Source organism: Rattus rattus, chromosome 1 (assembly GCF_011064425.1).
Source record: "Rattus rattus isolate New Zealand chromosome 1, Rrattus_CSIRO_v1, whole genome shotgun sequence".
Classification (NCBI taxonomy): domain Eukaryota; kingdom Metazoa; phylum Chordata; class Mammalia; order Rodentia; family Muridae; genus Rattus; species Rattus rattus.
The window spans coordinates 22988283-23006215 of NC_046154.1; the positions used below are offsets into that span (position 1 = coordinate 22988283).

General features: G+C 46.7%; 1 protein-coding gene across 1 annotated transcript in view; it reads left to right on the forward strand.

Moving 5' to 3' along the window:
* Clic4 (chloride intracellular channel 4) overlaps positions 1–16880 on the forward strand; it is a 59599-nt gene extending 42719 nt beyond the window's left edge. The window contains exons 3-6 of the mRNA XM_032896277.1: positions 2531–2656; positions 7584–7690; positions 12481–12662; positions 13590–16880. Coding sequence (XP_032752168.1) covers positions 2531–2656; positions 7584–7690; positions 12481–12662; positions 13590–13754 — 580 coding nt within the window. The 3' untranslated portion in view covers positions 13755–16880. The remainder of the gene's footprint in view (positions 1–2530; positions 2657–7583; positions 7691–12480; positions 12663–13589) is intronic.
* Positions 16881–17933: the final 1053 nt, after the last annotated feature.

Genomic DNA, 17933 nt, shown 5'->3' on the forward strand with positions numbered 1-17933 from the left:
TGCTGTCCCATTCTTTGCTTCTTTTCTGAAATACTTTAAAGTCACTAAGGATTCTGCTTTAGCCTCCTGAGTGGCGGGGACATGGGTGCCAGTTCCCACATGTGGCTATGAGGGCAGTTTGTTTATTTCTATTACTTTTTAATGATTTGTTTTTGTTTTATGTGCATTGGTGTTTTGCCTGCATAAATGTCTGTGTGGTGGTATTGGATGAGCTGCCATGTCGGGGCTGGGATTTGAACTCAGGACCTCTGGAAGAGCTGTCAGTGCACTTAATCTCTGAGCCATCTCTCCAGCCCCTATTTTTATTATTTTAACTTAAGTGTGTGTGTGTGTGTCTGTCTGTCTGTCTGTGTCTGTGTGTGTGAGTGTGTGTGTATGTGTGTGTATGCACATGAGTGCAGGTAGCCTAGGAAGAGGCACCAGATCCTTCGAGCTGGAGTTACAGGTGGTTGTGAGCCACCCCATTCGGGTGTTAGGAACTGAACTCAGGTCCTCTGGAAGAACAAGCAGTATGTGCTCTTACCCTCTGATCCATCTCTCTAGCCTACATGAATTAAAACACATGGACCGCAAAGCAAAAGGGTGGCAGACTATTCTGTTTATTGGCTTTTTTTTGTTTTTTTAAATGACAGAGTCTCTATATAGCCCTGGTCAAGATCCATCTGAGTCAGGATCAGTGTTCCTTGCTGTTGGTGGTTATAACCATCAAGCTTAGCTGTCTTTCTTGGGTTTTTATGCTATTTTCAACTTTTCCTAGTAGGAAAATGTCCTCCTTGTTGCATTTTGAAATGTCTTTTTAAAAAAAGAAGAAATTATTATTTTTATGTAGATGACTACACTGTCGCTGTCTTCAGACACACCAGAAGAGGGCATCAGATCCCATTACAGATGGCTGTGAGCCACCATGTGGTTGCTGGGAATTGAACTCAGGACCTCTGGAAGCACAGTCAGCGCTCTTAACCGCTGAGCCATCTCCCCAGCTCCTTGGATGTCTTTAGCATTTGTATATGTGACATTTTCTGCGTGCTCCCTTGCTTTGTCTCTTATCTCTCAGTTGCTTTCAAGGCAGCCCTGCTTCCACAGGCTCCAACTTTGTTCTTTGTTACCCAGAGGGGCCAGGAATGGAACCTATGGTCCTCTGCCTTGGCTTCTTGCGTGCTGGGATTTCAGGTGTGCCGCCGTCACCCCCGAGCTCCTCCTGACAGTCACCTTTTCTTTTTAGATTTTATTTTCATTTTACATGAATGGCTGTTTTGTCTGCGTGTATGAATGTGCAGAGGCCACAAGGGGACATCAGATCCTCGCGGGCTGGAGTTACAGCTGGTTCTTAGCCACCGTGCGGGTACTAGAATTCAAACCCAGGTCTCCTAGAGGAGCAGCCAGTGCTCTTAACCACTGAGACGTTCCTCCAACCTCTCCTCCCTCTTGCATAATTCCTTGGGCCTGTATCTACTTAACCTATGTTTCAAGACTGGATCTCTATACCCTTGACTGGCTTTGAGCTAACTAGGTAGACCAGGCTAGCCTCCAACCAAGATCTGCTGAGAGTAAAGGGGTTACCATACGTTTGGCTCCTCTGTGCTGGTCTGAGGTAGGAAGTGTTAGGGTTGAAGCTGCAGGCAGAGCCCTAAGTCTTTTACCACCGCTGTTGCTATTGTCTTTGGATGATTTGATTTGGACGAATCCTTACAAAAGCATAGGTCTTTCTTACATATCATGACTATTTTATCCATTTTGTATTATTTCTCTCTCGTTCATACCATCTTTTATGTATTGGGTGACTAGGTAGTCTTCCAGGGTCTTTTCTCCTTGTTAGGCTGTCTGCAGTGGAGATAGGAAAGGGACCAGGAGCTTGTTCTTCTCCTTCATTTTCTACCCACCCCAAACAAAGCAAAACAAAAGGAAATTGAAAAGAATGCTGGCCTGGAGACATTTGGCTCCTCTGTGCTGGTCCGAGGTAGGAAGTGTTAGGGTTGGAGTTGCAGGCTGAGCCCCTAAGTCTTTTACCACCACTGTTAAACAGCCAGGCTGAATTTGGAATTCAAATGAAGGACTTTGTTTTTTATCTTTACCCCTTTATTTTAAAGCATGTGCATGTATGCTTGTGTGTGTGCCTGTGTGTGTGTGTGCGCGCCTGTGTGTGTGCGCGTGTGCACTCACACTCAGTGCTGGCACAGTTGCAGGCTAGCATGGGGTATCAGATGTTCTGTGTCTTACAGGTAGGTGGCTGTGCGTTGCCCTTTGCGGGTGTTGGGAGCTAAACTTGGGTCCTCTGAAAGCCATGCACATTCTTACTGGCTGAGTCTTCCAAGCCCAAGGATGAAGGATTCGTCTCTGGTTGAGAAATGAATCCCTCGGTTGCTTACAGCACATCGTTGTGTGCTGTGTGTGGCTGCTGCTCCTGTTCGCCATGAGCGGACACTGGGCCTTGCTCATTCTGAGACTTTTAAGAGTCAGATCCACTGAGAACTTGCTGCTGCCTTTTTAGAGTGAATAGTGATCTCATCCTGACCACTGTTTTGCCTAACAGGAAGCCTGCAGATCTGCAGAACTTGGCTCCTGGGACCCACCCACCATTTATAACCTTCAACAGCGAAGTCAAAACGGATGTAAATAAGATTGAGGAATTTCTTGAAGAAGTCTTGTGCCCACCCAAGTGAGTATCCGAATGTATGGCCATGCTGCATGCTTTGAAGGTTTGGCTTGTCCCCGACACGTCCTGAGGGTCTTTAACTTCTCACAGCATTGATTGGAGTAACCAGGACACGCTTGTAAGACTAATGCCTGATCAGTTCAGAGTGGGCTTTCTGCCTAGTCTTTCTAAGCAAGGCTAATCCGGCTAATCCGGCTACTGGTGAGCAAGACAGGCTTGCAGTTGGGAAGTCTAGATGGGCAGAGGCCACCAAAGCTGCCGTGTGCTCTTGGGCAGTTTGAAGGGAGCTTTCTGAAGCAGTCGCCTGGGATTCCTTAAGTCATTCCAAACGTTCACGTCCCACATGCACTGTGATGTTAATTAAAACTGCAGATAGAAGGTTTGTATTCAACTTTCAGTTTTAAAGCATTATTAATTTTCTTTTAGGCTTTTCCATCTTAATTAACCTTAAAATATATTTCTTTTATTAAGGAAGTATTTATTTGTGTGTTTTATGTATTCGAGTGTTGTGTCTACATGCATGCCTGCACACCAGATGCCATCAGATTCCATTATTGACAGATGTGAGCCAACATGTGGGTGCCGGGAACTGAACTCAGCACCCCTGGAGGAGCAGCCAGTGCCCTTAACTGTGAGCTGTCTCGTAACTCCAAACATGGTTTTCTTTTTTCTGACCCCCCTTTCTTGCCAGTTGCTTTTACTTTTCCTCTTCATGTCCAGATGAATTTCCCAGAGTTGGGATGACTGGGTCAGACGGTTCCAGAAGAAGCTGCTCAGCATCCTCCTCACCTCTCCACTGCCCTCCATCCCCACTCCTCACCTCTCCACTGCCCTCCATCCCCACTCCTCACCTCTCCACTGCCCTCCATCCCCACTCCTCACCTCTCCACTGCCCCCCCATCCACTCCTCATCCCCCCTCCCTCCACTGCCCTCCATCCCCACTCCTCACCTCTCCACTGCCCTCCATCCCCACTCATCAATCCATCTTCTGTACAGGCAGAGACAGCAGAACAGCATGGGTCAGGAAATTAGGAGCTGAGGCTTAGCCCCTGCTCTCAAAAAAAGCACAGCAGTAGCCGGGCAGTGGTGGTGCTGGCCTTTAATGTCAGCACTCAGGAGGCAGAGGCAAAGCTTGTCTCTCCAAGTTCAAGACCAGCCTGGTCTACCTCGTGTATTTTATGCCAGCCATGGAGACCGTGTCTCATAAAACAAAATGAAAGCACAGACAGACACAAGTGGAGAGACAGAAGTAGCTGGAGGAAATGTTTGTTTAAAGAAGAGACACCACTGAAACTAAGTTTTACTATTTATTTTTAAGCCATCTGGTGAACTGCGGGAGGAGCTAGGAGGCGTCCTGCTGTCTGTAATTAGCCCATTACACAATGGGCTGTGTGTGATGTGAAGAGAACTGCCCCTGGGTTAGCAATTCTGTGCTAAACCCGAAATTGCATTCTCTTAATCCTGCTCTACAGTGCTTAAAAGCCAACCAGCAACCTCGTCCTTCCTTCTTTCACAGTGTAAGGGTTTCAAGTTTCTCTTGTCACTGCTTCCCAATACTCCTGGTGTCCTCTGTTTTCTGAAAAGTGTAGAACAGCACACAAAACTATCCTGGTTCCGTCCCCACCCGTGCATCTCATCTGGATACAATAAATGGAGCCAAGGCCTCTGCCCTGCAGGCAGGCTTTATGCCCCCAACCTAGAGCATGGGTTTGGCACTGGCACCGGCTCAGGATTGTTGCATCACAGAAGCCTCTAGAGATACTCATGACTCACCTTTCACAACTGTTTGTTTTTAAGATCAGTGTGTGGATATAGTGGTGTGTCCACTTTGGCCAAACATGCGTTTTCTTGTGTTCTCTTCTACTCTTCAGAGTAGATATTAGGAAAAATAGAACTAAAAGCAAAGCATGCTGGGTTCTTGATGCCCTGTGTTTTGAATTGGACCTGGAAACAAACATTTTCACTCTCTTTTCTTCTTACTATTTATTTTATATGTTTATGGAGACAGGGCCTCCCTATGTTGCCTTGGCCGGCCATGCTGGCCCTGAACTCAGACCCACCTGCCTCTGCAACTAAAGGAATGCCCCTCCATACCTGTAATTACACACACACACACACACACACACACACACACACACACACACTTCACCTCCATTTTCTGTGGACAGGTTTATAAAGCTGCTGTAACTGGAGATGGTTTTTCCTTTCAGTTTAAACACACGCATCTTTCTGTTTCAATGTTCATACTGTGCTGAGTTCTTCCCCGGGGGTATTTCCTTTCTTCTTCATGTGCAGACTGAGGCGTTTGAGTAAAGTTTTATGTAGACAGTGTTGCTACCTTTTTTTGTTGTCGTTCTTCTTCCTCCCTCCTAGTCCTTAAAAAAACAAGGTAGGCCAGCATGTGCAGAGGCTGGGGTTGGAGCTGTGAGCCCTGTGAGGCCACCCCTGCAGGGCCTGACACATGGGCATAGTGCAGGCTGGACACACCTTTTCTGTGAGAAACTGCAAGGTGTAAGGGCCTTGTCTTGTTTGTGGGGTGAAGGTGGGGTGAGGTGGGGAGAGTACTTATTGTTGTCATTGTTACTATTACTTTATTAATTTAGTTTTTTAAAATAAACTACTTATCCCACAGCTTTAAAACTTGATGCTTTTCAAGTTTCATTTACTGTGTCTGTGCTTGAATGTATATTTGTATGTCTGTGTGTGCAGAGCCTGTGGAGGTCAGAAGGTGTCCGGTCCCCTGGCACTGGACACACAGTGTGGCTTTGAGCCTGCACATATGGGTGCTAGGACCTGAAACCCTGTCTTCTGTGTAAGAGCAGCAAGTGCTCTTAATTACTAGCTGTCTATCTTACTTACCATGACCAAGGCAACTCTTATAAGGACAACATTTAATCGGGGCTGGCTTGCAGGTTCAGAGGTTCAGTCCATTATCATCAAGGTGGGAGCATGGCAGCATCCAGGCAGACATCGTGCAGGAGGAGCTGAGAGTTCTAGATTTTCATCTGAAGGCTGCTAGCAGAATACAGACTTCCAGGAAGCTAGGATGAGGGTCTTAAAGCCCACACCCACAGTGACATATGTTCTCCAACAGGGCCACACCTCTAAATAGTGCCACTCCATGGGAAAACTATCACACTGTCTCTCTGCCCCCAGAACTGTGCTTTGTTGCTAGAGGTGAAAGGATAAATAGAAGGGACAGGCATCAGTGTGTAACCCACAGTGTGCGCTGTATGGGGTTTATTTTGCGGCTTCAAACTCATGACCCTCCAGCCTCACAAGTACAGAGATCACATGTGCACTGTCATCCGTGGTGGAGGAATTTTGCACAGTGGACTTGAGGAAGGCACAGATGGGCTGAAGAGGTGCCATGTCCCCTGCACTGGCTCTGTTTGATGCTCAGTGAGGGAAAATCGAGGGACGCCGGCCTTGGGATTAGCTGTCCGCCCAGGTGGTGCAGGTTGAGCACTACAGTGAGGAAGAGCGTTCAGCACATGCATGATTAAGGTGAACTCACTCCATTGGTCATTAAGACACCTGGTGTAATTGATGTTGATGGGAGAAGTTGCTAGCGTTAAGACCTGAGAAATTAGAGACTAGGTGGACCGGTTAAAAGGAAAGCCGGCTTGAGTTTTTTTAGAAGGTAGCCCTTTTCTGAAATCACAATAGCAAGCCAAGGAAATATAAACTAGTGTGATTCCAGCACTTAGGGCAGGAGGGCTGAGTTTGAAATCAGCCTGGGATCAATCTCTCTCTCTCTCTCTCTCTCTCTCTCTCTCTCTCTCTCTCTCTCTCTCTCTCTCTGTGTGTGTGTGTGTGTGTGTGTGTGTGTGTGTGTGTGTACTGTCTTGTGGTCATTATACAGTTTAAGACCTGCAAATTTTGTTTCACCTTCATTTTAAGGGAAACAGACCAGGCAGCATCTTCCGGAATAAGTTGAAACAAGTAGTTTAGTGTGAAATTTTACCTCACAGTTCATTTTCCAGAACCTTCCAGATGATTAACATTCTGTGCCAGGGCTCAAGGTCTGAATGTCTCTAGCTGAGACTCTGAGGTGAGGCAAGCCCTGCTGAAGGCAGGAGGAGCAGCCCAGCCTTTCCCAAAGACTGTCCACTCGGGGAAGAAACACTGCGTGTGTGTGGCTGAGGCTTAGAGCTGCAGTGCGCATGAGTGCACACACCTCTTCCAAGCTGCTGTGCGCTGTCTCTCTTAAGTTGAAAACTTGGTCACAGCACAAAAGAGGATTCAGTATGGTGTCTGAGATCCCATTTATCTACCACACAGCACTGTGTCCTGAATATACTCCAGCCTGTTTAGCACAGAGGGAGTGGGAAAGCCGGGCGCTGGTTGGCAGTGAACGGCCCACCTCCTCCTGGTTTTGTCCTCAGCCGGCTGTGGATGATCAAGATGCTTGACCAGCCTAGGCTCCTCTGCTGGCTGGCTCCCTCACTCTGCCACACAGGCTCAGGCAGTGCCTGCATACTAAGCAGCCAGCTGTGAGAGCCCTGGCCTCTGGTGCTGAGACTAGAGCAAGTGAGGAAGCCTCGCTTTTGTGTCTTTGCGACCCTTTTAAAGTTGTCTTCTGATAGCCTCCTGGCACTCATGGCTGCCGTGTTGGACGTGAAGATGGAGTGCATTCCGTCCCTTGACAAGTCACCATTTCTGCAGCATTCTAGTCATTAAGTGGAGGTGGGAGTGGATGCCCTTGGATTGCCAAGAATATTAATATGTGAACAAAAACACCAGGCAGAGCTTTGTTTCCTAAGGGGGAAAACATTTGAACAGTGCCATAGAAAACAGATGGTGGCGTTTCTTAGATCAGTAACTGTTCAAAGATGTCTGTAGCCAGCACAGTGGTCTGCTGGTGACAGGACTTGAGCTGATGTCATCTGGAAGGATCCGTAATCCAGTTTTACGTTTTCTACTTAGGTACTTAAAGCTCTCACCAAAACACCCAGAGTCAAACACTGCTGGGATGGACATCTTTGCCAAGTTCTCTGCGTACATCAAGAACTCAAGACCAGAGGCTAATGAAGGTAAAAAAAGAAAATTAATTGGATTGTCCCAGCAGAAAGCAAAAGGAAACAAAAACTCAACAGTATGAGCTGTTACGAAGACAGCGAGTGTAAGGGAATGTGTGAGGTTCAGGCTTTCCTTTAAGGATCTGTCAGTCGGGAGAGCGATGAGACCCTGGAGGAAGCGCTTGAACTGCTGTCTTCCAGCGTATGCCTCACGGCCTGGCATCTGGTGGGTAGGTGTGGGATGGGAGGCCGCTGAGTTCTCAGACACTGAGGAGTTACCCAGAAGGCTGCAGAGAGCTGGGGTACCTTCAGGGCAGTGGGTGGAGCAGCTGAAATAGATGGATTTAGCTTTGATGAGTTGATTACTAAATCTCTTGTTTATTATGGGGCGCTGGTAGCCTAAAGTTAGCTCTTGCCTTTTGTTGTGCCTGTGTGCTAATTACTCTTAGTGAACACTTTTTGGAGTGGCCTTCAGAGGGTGACTAGACTCAGCAGCCCTCAGATTTCTTTACATCTCGTTCTTTAAAACGAGAGTTTTTGTTTCAGGTCATTATTATGGTGAAGATCGTTTAGTAGTACAGATGCAGTTTGTTTGTTTGTTTGTTTGTTTTAATTAGAAGATAGTGTGAGGCCAGCCTGGACTACATGAAACTGTTTTTAAAAAAAAAAAAATACTCCAAACCCCAAAAGTTAGAGCAGTGACAAAAAGAAACAGAGATCAGCACCCTAAAAATATCTGGAGTTTGCTGTGGCTGGAGGCAGGGTGGGAGCTTGGGCTGGGGTCCAAAGGCTCTGGCAGCCCATGGGCTGGCCCGGGGGGGGGGGGGCGTGGTGGGCGGCCGCGCTGTTAATAGCAGCAGAGACCTAAGAGCAAAGCATGAGCTGACTTCCCTGCTATTTCAGTCTCCAGCTATGGCTCCTTCCTAATATCTGGTTCAAGGTTATAGCGGTTCATAATTCACTCTGGGATTTCCATGTCTTTGCTCTTGGTTTCTGGAATGTTTTTCTTCAGTGAAGGGGAAAGGAACCGTTTTAGTGCCCGGGCCTGGCATACATCTATTTTTATAATGTGTTCTGTGGCTGCCTTGGTTTAGAAGCAATTTTCTTGAGTAATTGGCCGTTTTCCTGACTAATGTTCTGTCCAAGCAATTTATACCCTAAGCAAATGGCTAGGCTGGAGCCCCTGCTTCCCAGAGTGTTTGGGCTGCCTGCTTGCCGGGCCAGCGGGTTCACAAAGCCGGCTTTTATACCCAGGCCTGCTAGCTGGCCGGCTTGGTGCGCTCTTGGTCATATTTTTATTTCTGTGTGCAGTGTTTGAGGGCTGGAGAGGTGGTTGGATTTCTTTTACTACTTGGTAGGGAGGAGAGGAGAAGAAAATGAGTTTTCCTTTGCCTTGTGGGTGAAGGCTGGGGGAGGGAAAAGTGACTCACTTAAGTATAACGTTGTATTCTATTTTTTATTTGTCAAGTTGTTATTGCCTTAAGTGGCCACCTACGCCTACTGTCTTTACAATGTAAGAAAGGGGGCAGAGCAAGCACCTAACATGGAGGGCTTTGTATTCAATACCTGTTGGTAGATAGGAATTCTGGTTGCCAAGGTACTTTTTTCCAGAAGGGCCTGCCACTGTCCCGAGACTTTAGAAAACACTTAAGTCAAATTTGAGCTGAGTGCTTGTCCCTTGTGTGGTGTGTGCTGTGCTCAGTTCTCTTCCTGTTGTTGAGCAATTGCGTGCTTTCAGTAAGTCTGGGCGGTGGGGGCTGCACCTCCCAACACTCATAACCATGGTTTATACCAGTGTTTGCTTTACCAGCCTAGCAAATGTTTATAGAATCCAATATATTTGAATATTTTAAAGGTCTTTAGGGCCCAAGTCTAAGGACTTAGATGTCTGGTGCAGTAGCATTAGTTACGTGAACATGGGTCAGGGCCAACACTTAGACCGAAGCACAGGGTAAGTTAGTGGGATTTAGTGAGTAAACTAAAAGGAAATGGGGGGGAGGGGGAAGGGAGGGAGAGGGAGAGATCTAGTTAGCCAGTAGTAGGTTTTATAACCTAACCACTGAGAGAGAAATGAACCAGGCTTGTGGAATGCATCTTTAATCCCGCTGCCACTGGAGCAAAGGCCAGCTAGGGTGATAGTGTGAGACCTTACCTCAAAATTAAAATTCTCAAAATTAAGATATCCACTCTGGGGATAGAAGAACCCAGAGCTTCTCACATACTCGCCGAGGGCTCTAACACTGAGCTGTACCCTAGCACAACTGTGTGTGTATTTTAACAACAGGAATGTTTGTATCACAGTTAATACTTCTGCCTTGAGTCTGCACATTCAAACCACATGAGGAATAGAGCAAGCTATGCTTATTGGAAAAGTGTTCAGGGATAATTTTTAAAAGATACAAATTCGTTCTTTGAGACGATCACACGTGACAGGATGCATTTTGATCCCATTCACTTCCCTCCTCCCACCAACCCCACCAGATCCACCTCCTCCCCCCATCTTCCAAGTTCATGTTTTGTTTTGTTTTTGATTTTTAATGGCCCACTGTTTACAATTTGCAGTTCATGTCTTCCTGGGTGTGGGGTTATCCACTGGAGTGTGGGTGACTCTCCCTCCCCCAGAAGCTGTCAGCTGTCAGTAGTTCCTCAGCTAGGGGTGGGGTTCACGAGTCTCCCCATTCCGATGCTGGAATGCTGACTGGTTTGGTCTTGTGCAGGCGACCCCAGCTCTGTGAGTTCATGAGTATAGGGCCCTGTTGTGTTCAGAAGACAGTTCTCTGATCCTCCCTGACTTATAATATAATTTCAGTATGTAATTCAATAACATATCCAAAGTGACTGGGAGTCATTTTATATAAAACTGTGGTGTAGTGCACGGTCACATTCTTGTGCATTATAAATGCTTCTTGCTGCTGTGATCCCAGCACTCTGGGGGCCCAGCAGGAGGTGACAGTGCATTCCAGAGTAGGCTGGCTACAGAGTGATCTCCAGGGCACCCCCACAGCCCCTCAAGTCCTTCCATGTCAAAACAAGTCTGCATCGCGCTCTATAAACGCTCCTTATGTAATAGGAATGTTATCTGCCATTCCCAGTTGTTAGACCTTGTAGATGGCCTCTTTGACGGTGCCATCCGGTACTGTCCCTGAGCTGGATTACAGATGAGACGGCATCTTACCATTGGCCCTCAGCTCTCCTGGATGCAGATTACAGCCCTGTGCCACCATGTCTAGCTACTTTATGCAGTTTTTGCCAAAATTGGAAAGACTGTATCAGTTTGTGTTTCCACTAACTTCCAGGCGTTCATTTCCATATGTGCGTGTCTTTTTGTTTTTGCTGTATTGCCATAGGTCAGAAACATTGTTTTTTATTTTAATTTAAAGCTGTGTATACTGCACTGCCTTTTTTGTTTGTTTGTTTTTAGTATAGCTTCTTAGAGATAGAGATAGGAGAGTAACAGTCCTCTGACTTCCAGACAGATGACTTTCCATGACCTGCTGCTGCCTCCCAGTGGTTAGTCTTGGTGTCGCCTGATCCTTGGACAAGCACCTTTGCCTGTGTTAAACTTTACAACTTTATTCCTTTCATTGGCAAGCACTAGTTTGGACTCCTAGTGCCTGTGTCTCTTTTTCATTGGTGACACCTTACGATAGTACATAGGTTATTATTAATAATAATGATTAGCATAGGGGTTGGAGAGATGGCTCAGCAGTTAAGAGCACTGGTTGTTCTTGCAGAGGCCACAGGTTCGATACCCAGCACCCACATCACAGCTGACAGCTCTAACTCCAGTCTCAGGTGGTGCAGTAGCATACACGGTGCACAGACACACATGTGGGCAGAACACCCGTACACATGAGATAAAAATAAAAGTTTAAAAACATTTAAGGGTTGGGGATTTAGCTCAGTGGTAGAGCGCTTGCCTAGCAAGCGCAAGGCCCTGGGTTCAGTCCCCAGTTCCGAAAAAAAAAAAAAAAAGAAAAAAAAAAACATTTAAAAGATATTGCTTGGGGTTGGGGATTTAGCTCAGTGGTAGAGCGCTTGCCTAGGAAGCGCAAGGCCCTGGGTTCGGTTCCCAGTTCCGAAAAAAAAAAAAAAAAGATATTGCTTAACATAAATTATAACTGATTTCCTCCCAATTTTCATTGGTTTTTATTCAGTTTTAGGATTCTCTTAAGATCCCAGTACTGGGGAGGCAGAGGCAGGTGGATCTCTGAGTTCAAGACCAGCCTGGTCTACAGTGGGAGTTTCAGGACAGCCAGGGATACACAGAGTACCCTAACTCAACACACACACACACACACACACACACACACACACACACACACACACACACACACACACAAACACAAAAGACTGTAATATTTATTTTTCTTTTCAGGAAAATTTTATTTTCAGGACTGCTCTTGGCCCCTTGTGTTAGCGGGGAGCGCCCAGGCTCCCAGGCTCCCAGGCTTCCCGTGTAGGTTGTTTGTACAGGCATTGGTGCCTCTTGACACATTTCTTCCTTAGCGGGATTGTGCTTTCCGTCTTGGAAGAATTTCTCCTAGCTGTGAAGTAGGCTTGCCTTTCCCCACATATCATGGCAGCTTAAATATCAGTGGGGCTGAGCCACAGCGTGTTTGTGTACAAATCATGCAGGTGCTTTTGTTGGTTGGCAAGATAGAACCACTCTGCCCTGGCCGGAAGGAGCATGTGGCAAGCTCTTGTTCTGGGGGCCGAGAGTGAGAGAGAAATTGGCCCCGTTACTGGGGCATGCCCCTGCTCAGGGCTGGGCTTCCTCTCTGACGTGCTCTCGTGTGTTTCAGCACTGGAGAGGGGGCTCTTGAAAACGCTGCAGAAGCTGGATGAGTACCTGAATTCTCCCCTCCCTGACGAAATCGATGAGAACAGCATGGAGGACATCAAGTCGTCCACACGTAGGTTTCTGGACGGCGACGAGATGACATTAGCAGACTGCAACCTGCTGCCCAAGCTTCACATTGTCAAGGTAGGCCTGCTCACCGGGAGGACGGTGCCGTTGGGAGCACCACTCCCTCACCAGAGCCATCTCTACCCCAGCCAGATCAGCACAGTAGATGTATCCTAGAACTAACTAAGTAGAAAACCATGTTTAAAGTCAGCGGATCAGGAACATGTAATCCTAGCGCTCACAGTCGGGTATGGGCAGGAAGACCAGGATTCCCTCTCAAGGCCAAACTGAGTTACAGGAAACTGTTCCAGGGAGAAAATGTTGAGATTTGAGCAAGAATTTTGTTTTCTTTTCCTGTGGCTGAATTAAAACTCAAGGGATGTAAATAGGTAACTGTGAACCGGACTGACACTGTCCAATTCTGTGTGGTGGCCATGACCTAGCGTTTCCATTCAAGGCCACAATGTTAATTCTGTCAGACACCAAGTTCAATGCAATACCAATGAGCGTTTGTTGCACAGTAAAGATCTACGACGAGAAAAGATGGTTTCAGAAGCTGGCGGACAGCCTCAGCATTTGGGAGGCGGAGGCAGATGAGGCTCTGTTGAAAAACAAACTAAAAAAGGAAGAAGAAAAAACAAACTCAGTAGTCTGTGTTTGGATAAATATTTATCCAGTGATGCTCAGCCTTCAGGTCGAAGGCTTTCATAGCTACTGTTGAATTCCGAGTGCCCGGAGCAGTTTCATAGTCTGCACGTGAGGTGTAGCTAGCTCTCTGAGTGTGAGCATGGTCACCTTGGTAACCTGGGGAGGCCAGACGTGGGTGCCTTTCTGTCCTCAGAGTTGCAGGCACTTGTGAGCTGCCCAACATGGGTGCTGGGAATGGAACTCCTGCCTTAGAAAGTGCTGATAAAGGTTTCTAGAATTAATAGTCTCTCTAGTCAGACATTCCTTGTGTGGGGACTTCGAAGATAGATGTAACTCTCGATCTTTATTTCATTTCAGGTGGTGGCCAAAAAATACCGCAACTTTGACATTCCCAAAGGCATGACGGGCATCTGGAGATACCTGACAAACGCCTACAGTAGGGATGAGTTCACCAACACCTGTCCCAGCGACAAGGAGGTGGAAATCGCGTACAGCGACGTCGCCAAGAGACTTACCAAGTAGACAGCACTTTTGAAAGCGATGCCTTCAGAGTCCCCCAAGACTATGCTTTCCTAACAGACGGCTCCTGCCTCCTCTAAAGCAGACGTGTATTTTGCATGAACACAGTTACTCGAGACTAGGATTAAGGGTAGACAAAGTAGGTCTCTCCAGCGCACACTCCTAAGCAGTATTATTCTAAACTCTTCTACCCAGCCCACCCGCCCTTCCCTGCCCATCCGCTGGCCTCCAGTTTGGAGACACTTTGCCACAAGTGTGTCACCTAAGAAGCAGTTTGCTGTCACTCTGGAGCCCCAGCCATCACATCCATTCACTCTGTAGAGGGCAGAACTGGAGGTGCAGCGTTCGGCCATTAGAATAGTAGCCGCGACATCAGTGGACCCCACGCTGCTGTCCATGCATGGCACAGGAATGTTTATGTAGTAGGAGTTGTAATGTTGAGTAAGGAATCTGGAAGGCTTGCTACTGGGTTAATATGCTGTTTCAGCCCAGTTTGCCCTGGGGTGTCTAAGACTGCTTCTGTAGAGATGCTGGTTTCTTAGTAGACACCTAATTTTGCCTAAAATGTGTCATTTGTATAAATTGTAACATCCAATACTACATAGAAAGTGAAGGGCTGAGGGTTGGGAATTCATTTTCAAATGATGAGATGATTGGCTGGGTTCTCTGTCTACCTTACCTGCTGTGAGGGGCTCTCCCTGGGCCGCTCTTACATTTACAGCTGCCTTCTTTGTGACAGACTTTTTCTTTTCTCTTTTTTGTGGTGCTTGGGATGGGACCCAGGGCTTTGTGCAGGCCCGGTAAGGCTCTGTCCCTGGGCTGCACCGAGCCCCGCCTCCCTCTGGGTGACCGTATGTAATCCTGACAAGGACCAGCATGTGAGCCACTCAGAAGTTAGCCAGGATCAGGGGAGTTTGCCGAAGTGCTACGTACACTTTACTGTGGAGAGGGGTGAAGAGTGTGCCACCTTAAACTCCGTGACGCTCAGGCTGCCACGGGCTCCTGTCCCACCTCCATTTGCATCAGACCGAGTGAGGGGTCCTTCACTTCTCTGGGGATAATAGTGGTTGTCATAGTGAGTGTGTATTTTCCAGTTTTGCCTGTCAGTCCCCGCACAGAAGAGGAGCCTCTGATTTCTTGCTGTTTGGTTTGAGACAGGGTGTTACTCTGGAGCCCTGGTTGACCTGGAGCGTCATAAGTAGACCAAGCTGGCCTCAAACATATGGCACCTCTCCTGCCTTCGCCTCCTGCACGCTGGTGAGGATTATGGGCCTGCACACCACGTCCGACTTTTTTTTTTTTTTTTCCATTTTTTAAAACAGAGTCTAAGCTAAAAGTTGTTTGTAGTTTAACAAATGAGAAATGAGCTTTGTAAAAATAGAGGCCACTCCCACCCAAACAAAATGGCCTTTCTCAGTAGTCCCCCAGAGCCTGCTTGTGACTGTCTATATTTGCTACATTTTTTTGGTGATTTTTTTTTTTTTTTTGAAGCATGTCAGGAAGTGCTCTGCTCTTTCTTCGACTTCTCCCTCCCCAGTTGGCTGCTTTAAGGTGCCTATGCTTTCTTTCCCTTTGGTGTGCTGACACTTAATAAACGCCTGCTTTATGGAAGCATTCTGACTCATAAGCAGCTCCCTTTAAAACTTAACAATAATTCCTTAGCGCGGGTGTCAGGAAAAGCTTGACAGTGGCCCCTGTGGCTCAGGGAGACTCCTTGGCCGCAGGCTTCACCCTTCCTGCTGATCTGGGTGTGAGCCCCCGTCACTGTGCAAACTGGGTGGTGGTCTGTGTTCCAACGGGAGGCACTATCTTCTCCTTGGAGAAGTGACCCTGCAGTGTCTCTGTGGGTGGAAGTGTCCCAACTTTGCTTGGTGATGACGTGGCCGTGGGTGGGGTTGAGTCTCGAAGCTTCCAGAGAAAAGAGGTGTGACTGTTCTTTTTGTGAGTGGGCCAAGCGATGACTGCTGTGCTCCTCGCACCAGAGGATATGCAGGACGGAGAAGAGGACGTGCTTTAATGGCTGTGAGATGCCCACGCTTGAGTGTTTATTCTCTGTGGCTTCCTAAATTGACTCTCGGTTGTTCTTACTATCTCTGGATATCCAAGGGAAGTCTGTCTAGGTTTTGCAAAGGCAGAATTGTTTTTCTTTATAGAGAGGGACAGTTTTATATCAAGAAAGTCAAACTGATTTGCGTTTGGCAGATGGACAGAAGCTATAAAAGAAAGACCCCGCAGCAAGCACCCTGCACTCTGTGCGGTGGTCATGGCTTACAATCTTGACATGGGAGATGTGAGTGTTTCCATGTGGCTGATGCCGTGCACGGGCTGACGGACGTCCATGCGAGTGGCTCCCCCTCTGCTCTTGTCTAACCTCCTTTTTAAGCCCTCCGTCTTGGAGCAGGGATTCTGAATGGAGGCTCCCTATTTTCTAGTGGATACTAAGAAACTATTAAGCAGCAGGACGCCTCACAGTTTTAAGTATATAACTTCCTTTTTGATATAGTACAGACTTTGAATACAATATAGTTTTCTCGGTAACATTAGCTTTCATAGCTCTAGACTCGTGAGCAGTTTATACCGTTGAGAGGTTCTGACTGGTTTGTGCACAGGAGGACCGGCTCTAGAATCTAGGCAGTTATACTTCCAGAACCTCCGTGTTGCATGTAGATAGCATTTATTTCTGCATATTTAAAAAACCCATTTAGGAAATAAGAAAAAATGAGAAGTAGAAATTATTTTTTCATGAAGATTTTGGTCCACACCTCACTGTGTTGTAACGGATTCACCAGTTTCTTGAGCTGGCAATAATCAACATTTGGTTCAGATAGAGAGAGAGAGCAAGAGAGCATTTGTTAGCAAAACTCACAGACTTCTGAAAGTTCATTGTTGTAATGATCAAAGTGGGGGAAACAAGTTATTTTATCAAGGAAAAAAAGTTGAGTCCCAAGCCATAAAAGTTGGACTCCCAGGCCGTAATGCTGGACAGCCTTGGAGCATTTCATGGGATTCCTTGGGTAGGAATGAAAGCTCTTTACAAAATGCTTGCATTTTCTTCTCTCTGGAACATCAACACCAGTATATTGCTGGCAGCTATTGTATTAAAAAAATAAATATATTTTCACTATCAAAGGATTCTTTTTTTATTTTCCCCTTCATGAACATAACTTGGTATAACGCTGTTTGAGACCACTTTTCTGATTCAATCCAGTGCGTTTGTGAGGAAGGAAGACGGAATGCTTATCAACGCACAACAGGTACAGAGAATAGTTTAGTAGACACCAATACTCACAGCAAGCTAGAACAGATTTTAAAATGGTCATTTTCATCTGTGTGCATGCACACATGTGTGCTCATGCATGTGGGTGCAGAGAGCAGAAGCAAGCATTAGAACTCTGGAGCTGGAGTGACAGGCTGTCTGGCATGGTCCCGGAGAGGAGCACTGTACAGTTTTAACTTCGGGGCTCCCTTGTGACAGTCAGGAGTCGTCCTGTCACAGCCGACATGGTCTGCTCGTCACAGCTGCTGTGCAGTCCCCCTAGCAGCACAGCGATGCTGGAAGGCGTAGGAATGGGTGGAAGCGAGAAGAGGGTGGTGTTTAGAGGGTGGTGTTTGCATACGTGTATGTGTAATCTAAAATGTGCAAATTCTTAACAGTTCAGCTGAATTTCTACATGCAGCATTAGATAGCAAAAGTCGGAGCCTGGCGAGATGGCTCAGCAGTTAAGAGCACTGGTTCAGAGATCCTGGTTTGAAAACCCAGCACCCACAGAAGTGGTTCATAACCAACTATGACTCCATCCAGCCCTATAGGAACTGTGGCCCTCTTTTGGCATCCTTGGGCGCAAAGCATGCATGTGACACACAGACACACATACAGACAAAACAGCCAGATACATAAAAAGAATTTAAAGATTTTAAAAGTCAGATAAATGCCATATATTCATACTAAGCAAATAAAGTTAAACTGCTAGCATCACTTTCCTCGGGAGGAAACCTGGGTGATAGACGAAAAGTAAGTGAGAGAAATGTGATCTAGAAGTACCTGTTGTAAAAGACTTTTAAGAGAGAAAACCAATCCTAAATTGGTAGCTATGTAAAGTCAAATCTGGCAAAGTATAGATGATTCTTTTGTGGACGAACTACAAAAGTTTGAAAGACTAACTAGAAATCTGCCCGGTGCGG